The following is a 5837-nucleotide window of genomic DNA, read 5'->3' as shown; positions in this document are numbered from 1 at the left end:
GCTGAACGCCATCTTTGCCTTTCATCCACAACAAATATGTTGTTCTAAGTTTTGAAGTACTTGAGTATTCCCACTTTCTGCCAATAATTATTCTGCTGCATTGCACTACACTTTATTATGCTGCAGATTTAGATTTTAAATACAAAACATTTGTGCACATTATAAGATATGTTCCATTGGTATTGAGACTACCAAGAAATATTTGAAATTAGCTCCTTCGATGGCTAAAATGTGAAAGTGCTGCTGATACAGACATAAAACCAACATAAAGTGTCTTAATGTGGTGTTGGGCCACCATGTGCCACCAGAAAAATTGTCTTAACTCTACTGGAGGGATGAACACTATTCTTAAAAAAAAGATATTCCCTCATTTGGTGTTTTGATGGTGATGATGGAGAACGCACTTTCAGCCCAAATTCTCCTACGGGTTTCAGATCTGGTGACTGTGAAGGCCACAACACATGATTCACATCATTTCATACTCATCAAACCATTCAGTGACCCCTCGTGCCCTATGGATGGGAGCATTGTCACCCTGGAAGAGACCACTCCCATCGGGATGGAAATGTTTAATCATAGGAGAAAAGCGATCACTCAGAACAACTTTGTATTGATTTGCAGCAACTCTTCTCTCTAAGGGGACACGTGGACCTAAATCATGTCAGCAAAATGCCCCCCACACCATAACAGAGCCACGAGATCCCCTCATTGCAGGGCTCAAGTACTCACACCTGTACTGCTCTCTTGGTGTACGCCACACATGCTCTCACCCACTTGTCCAGAATATGATGATGATGACTCCTCTGACTATATCACTGCTTTCCACATCTCTGTAGACCAGTGACTCTGATTTTTGCACCACTGAACTCTCAAATGTGCATTCATCTTTGTAATGAGGGGTTTATGTACTGCAACCCTACTATAACACCCCTCTCTATGTAATTGTTGATGGACTGCTCTTGCTGACACAGTCTGATGTCTTTCTCAGATCTAAATGCAGATGTAACTATAGTCACTATTCAACAAAAAACCTCTTTCCAAGTCACTTGGATCTTTTCTTTTTGCCATCTTGATACAAAATCAGAATTCTTATACATGCCACAGGACATTATGGGATGAGAATTATTTAATTGCACCTGTGTGGAAGCATCTGCATTTGTTGTTTCTCCACTTATTTATTCAGGTTTTTCCTTTAATTTGTCATTCGTCTGTATGTTTAATCATTAGTAAACCTAATCCAATAATATAATGTACAATAATAAAATACTATACACAACAAATATGTTTTGTTAATACAAAGGGGATTTGATGCTAAAAAGACTTTAAATGTGACTGCTGAAGGCTCATGTAAGCTTCATATAAACTTTTAAATACATTTTTGCATAAAATTACTGTGTGGGCACACTGGGTTTTGGCTCCCATCACTTAAGCACATTTGAAGGGGATCATTTGAGGCATGTTGATTTCAGGACTTTAAATGCAGTATTTTAAAGTGTTATTGCTTCTTTTACTTTAACTAAAGATCTGAATATTTTCCAGAACTAAAGAATATAAACAAAGGCACAACTGTTAACGTGTATCAGCTGCTGCCAATAGGATTTTCAGGTATTGTGGTAAACTGGAAATAATAATATGTATATACTTGGCGATATAAGATATTCAAAATATCTCAAATAACGTAAAGGGAATTCTTCTATTTTACAATTATAATGGTGGAACCAACCTTATAGCAACAAGTACTACCGGGAACATTTTTAAGCGATGCACCTACTGCCTTTCCTTCACGCGTTCATTTTTTCCTAGGATGGCAAAGTCATGACCCGTCCTCGTCTGCTTCTGATTGGCTTACCTGGATATTTCAAACCAATCGCACTCTGCATGCCTAAACCTAACCAATAGAATTAACGAAAGCAACGAATATGAGCAAATCGGAGGTCGAGTAGGGCGGGTCTTAACTTCGCCATCCTAGGAAAAATAATAATGCTTCCGATTCACATGTAAACGCTACAGCGTGATTTTGAAGCAGACATTAAACAGAAACATTAACTCTGAGTATCTCTGTGATCATGAAGCTGCTCACGCACAACATGTTGACGTCTCACGTGAAGGGGGTCACTAACGGATACCCGCTGCTCATCAAGGTAAATAAACACCTGGCTGAGCGCGTGTCTGCTGCTCGCACCACAGTCCCATCAGTGTGGGTCAGATAGTTTCTGTAGGACTGAAATGACTATTCATTTTTTATCAAAGCGTTTAGTAATGAGCTCAGAGGGCAAACTTAACTCTCCCTACTGATAAAGAGAGTTTTGATAACATGTTCATTTGAAATAAGACTTCCTCTCATGTGCGACTGCCCATCAAATCATTTAAAGTCATTAATTGATTGTTAAAAACAAAATGTATGGGGTGACTGCTCAAAAATTGTACAGGATCTTTCAATTGCATAGGGCGGGGTAACATATTATATCAATATTGTCATATGGGACTATATATCTTGATATGGGACTAGACATCTTGGTATGGGACTAGATATGATGATAGATATGATGATATGGGACTAGTGATAAGGGACTAGATATCATGATATGGCACTAGACATTGTGATATGGCACCCCAAATGCCCTATGGATAGGGGCATTGCCAGCCAGCAAAATGCCCCCCAGAGCATAACAGAGCCACCAGATCCCCTCATTGCAGGGGTCAAGTACTCAGACCTGTACTGCTTTCTTGGTGTACGCCACACATGCTCTCGCCCACTTGTCCAGAATATGACGATGATGACTCCTCTGACTGTATCACTGCTTTCCACATCTCTGTAGACTCTGATTTTTGCACCACTGAACTCTCAAATGTGCATTCCTCTTTGTAATGAGGGGTTTATGTACTGCAACCCTACTATAACATCCCTCTCTATGTAATTGTTGACTGACAGTTCTTGTAGACACAGTCTGATCCTGCATTGACATTCTCAGTCGCCTGAATAAGAGTTGCTCTTCTGTTTTTCCTTACATATTGCACTAATGCACGAACATCACAGTCATCTAATGTGTGCTGGCAACTACAATTTCTTATTAACTGATGTCTTTCTTTCTCATAGATCTAAATGTAGATGTCACTTTAGTCACTGTTGTACAATCAACCCTTTTTCAAAGTCCTTTAGATATTTTCTGATGCTTTCTTTGTGCAGGCGACTGAGGTGAAGGTGAATGATGTGGAGTTCAACCCTGAGTTTATCAGCCGGATGATCCCCAAACTGGAGTGGAGCGCTCTGGTCAAAGCTGCAGAGGAGGTGAGTCAGACTGCAACAGAGACCAGCAGGACGTTCACTGTTTCAAACAGAGACAGCATCCGTTTAGTTTGTGGTGCTTTTGAATGGTGTTGTTGTGTAATTACAGGTATTTTGTTTTTAGAATTGGGGTGGACAAAATACGAAACAGTACAGAAAAATTCTTGTTATTAATCCTTTTCTCTCCGCAGTTGGGTCATCGACAAGACCTGCCTGGTGAGCTGGTGCCAGAGTACGAGAAAAACGAAGAGTTCCTGAAGAAGGTGCACAGAGCGCTGGTTGAGGTATGCGGCTCACAATCATTCCTGGTTGTCCTCTTTTATTTAGAAATGCCTGTTTTTTGTTTGTTTATAACAAAGACACACATTTGGGGCAGTTTTCTAATGTATTGTCAAAAGTTGTTCCTAACACTTGACTTTAAATCTTTGAAGTTGAAAAATAAAGTACTTTACATCATGCTTTCATTATTGGAAATAGTGATTTGCAACAAAGCTTTCAGCTGGTATTCTTGTGCACATTAGCATGCTCAATCATCCCCATTCAGTGGAAAGTTTTTTAGGGAGTTTGACAAGCCAGTTAATCTCTCCTGCACCAAAAACATTTATTTAAAGATCTGGTTTCGTGCAAATCTCCCCAAAAACGTATTAGGGCCAAAATCCACAGTCCTCATTTTGAACAAAACTGTATTAAAAGTTTATCTGAAGGTAATTGAGGCTTCTACAGTGAAAGTATAGTAACAAAAAGAGGGACTTTGGCACTTAAAAGACTATAATGTTGAACGATATCTACTTTGACTAATTTGGAAGCTTTGTATTCGCTATAGATAAAGTGCATTTTTACACAGAAGGACTGTGATTTTGTCTATTATTTGTCTATAGTATTATGAAAAGATCAACTAAAGGTCAATATGAACAGGAGGGATGATTATAGCCAGAAAAATGTGTCAGTGTTCATTTGAGCACCTACTTATTGTTTTAGGACAGACTTGAAAATGTGTTTACTTATCCTTTAATGCTATATAATGACTTTTTTTCTGCATTTGTTGATCTGTTATTTCATGTCTTCTTAGTGCTTGTTTTTTCGAAACCTTTATAAATAAAGTTATTATTATTGCCATGTGGAAACAGGAAAGTTTGAAGTACATTTTGAAAACTGTAGCATTAACTTTTCCCTGTGTGTGTGTGTGTGTGTGTGTGTGTGTGTGTGTGTGTGTGTGTGTGTGTGTGTGTGTGTGTGTGTGTGTGTGTGTGTGTGTGTGTGTGTGTGTGTGTGTGTGTGTGTGTGTGTGTGTGTGTGTGTGTGTGTGTGTGTGTTGCAGGTGGAGGTGGTAGAGGGCTGTCTGCAGTGCCCTGAATCAGGACGCGAATTCCCCATCACTAAAGGAATCCCAAACATGTTGCTGAACGAAGACGAGGTTTAGACTCTCACACACAACCTCATCCCACGCTTGTCAGTCAGACGGGACGGTGTGTGTTCGGAGAGAGAGGAGAGGCTGGACTCTGGTTTGAGTTGGTGCCATAAGAAAACAGGCCAAACTTTTTGGTCGATTGTAGTTCTGACATATAAGTGGCTGATGTTGACTCTGGAGGAAAGAGATTTGATTGAATCAGATGGAAAGGTTCCCCTGAGAATAATCCCCAGTGGTTTTATCTGTATTTATTTTTGTAACTTTTTTGGTCTCTTTCTTTTTCATTTTCAATAAAACTGTTCTAATTTCCATGACAGCCCAAATGGTTTTAGGTTTTTGTGGCAAATATGGATTCACTTTTATTATAGACATGCTAAAATATAATCCTGTGTGTGTGTGTGTGTGTGTGTGTGTGTGTGTGTGTGTGTGTGTGTGTGTGTGTGTGTGTGTGTGTGTGTGTGTGTGTGTGTGTGTGTGTGTGTGTGTGTGTGTGTGTGTGTGTGTGTGTGTGTCGAGGCCCTGAACCCCCTCTAGCCCTCTCTCAGAGTTAAGAAAGTGCTGAGGACCAGATGACGTGGCAGTGGCTTGTCTATATTTGGCTTTCAGGAAAAGAGGCAAAAAAAAGCAGCCAGGCTAGAAGTTGTTTTTGAGGACGTTTTTTTCTTTTTAAGATGCACATTACAGCACGCACACACTCAGACACACACACACACACACAACACCCCACCCTCACCTCCTGAGATCTGAGATTCCCCACAGTGCATCAGGGCTTTTTTTAAGATGACAGAAAAAAAAGAGTTGAGATCCACAGAAATATTAAGTGTCTTTTCTGTTTTTAAGATGGTGCAGCAGCAGTCAAGTTGAAACAGGAGCCTGTCTGTTCGTAGGCGGTGTTATCATTTTTAGAAAACCTTGCCAGGATTAACGATGAAGGAGGGGGTTTGCCCCTGACCAGAAGCCTGGAGGCAGCCTGAGTCTCTCCTACCTTTCCCTTCTACTTACAGCAATTACAGGCCTCCACCCGCAACTATAATAACGGTATAATGGGATGGCAGCAGAGCAGCAATAAAAGCCACCCCTGACAGATTAACAGTCCTCTCCAAGTCCTGAACTGTAATTAAAAATGAGACTGAAGAGCAACAG

At 40.2% G+C, this 5837-nt stretch overlaps 1 protein-coding gene across 1 annotated transcript; it reads left to right on the top strand.

Moving 5' to 3' along the window:
* The first annotated feature begins 1985 nt into the window (after positions 1 to 1985).
* Positions 1986 to 5008, top strand: trmt112 (tRNA methyltransferase activator subunit 11-2). Its single transcript, XM_062425895.1, has 4 exons — positions 1986 to 2141; positions 3188 to 3289; positions 3478 to 3570; positions 4605 to 5008. The coding sequence occupies exons 1-4, from the start codon at positions 2067 to 2069 to the stop codon at positions 4704 to 4706; spliced, it is 372 nt and encodes a 123-aa protein (XP_062281879.1). The 5' UTR covers positions 1986 to 2066; the 3' UTR covers positions 4707 to 5008.
* The last annotated feature ends 829 nt before the right edge of the window (positions 5009 to 5837 follow it).

Source organism: Scomber scombrus, chromosome 9 (assembly GCF_963691925.1).
Source record: "Scomber scombrus chromosome 9, fScoSco1.1, whole genome shotgun sequence".
In the NCBI taxonomy this organism is placed as follows: domain Eukaryota; kingdom Metazoa; phylum Chordata; class Actinopteri; order Scombriformes; family Scombridae; genus Scomber; species Scomber scombrus.
Note: the sequence above shows the minus strand (reverse complement) of the source record. Positions and strands in the feature narration are given on the sequence as shown.

What these genes read in the sequence shown, in the direction of transcription:
- trmt112 (XM_062425895.1), top strand. Translation starts at nt 2,067, where the DNA reads ATGAAGCTGCTCACGCACAACATGTTGACGTCTCACGTGAAGGGGGTC. An exon ending in GATACCCGCTGCTCATCAAG is followed by an intron (nt 2,142 to 3,187) that starts GTAAATAAACAC and finishes TTCTTTGTGCAG; the next exon opens with GCGACTGAGGTGAAGGTGAA. An exon ending in TGGTCAAAGCTGCAGAGGAG is followed by an intron (nt 3,290 to 3,477) that starts GTGAGTCAGACT and finishes TTCTCTCCGCAG; the next exon opens with TTGGGTCATCGACAAGACCT.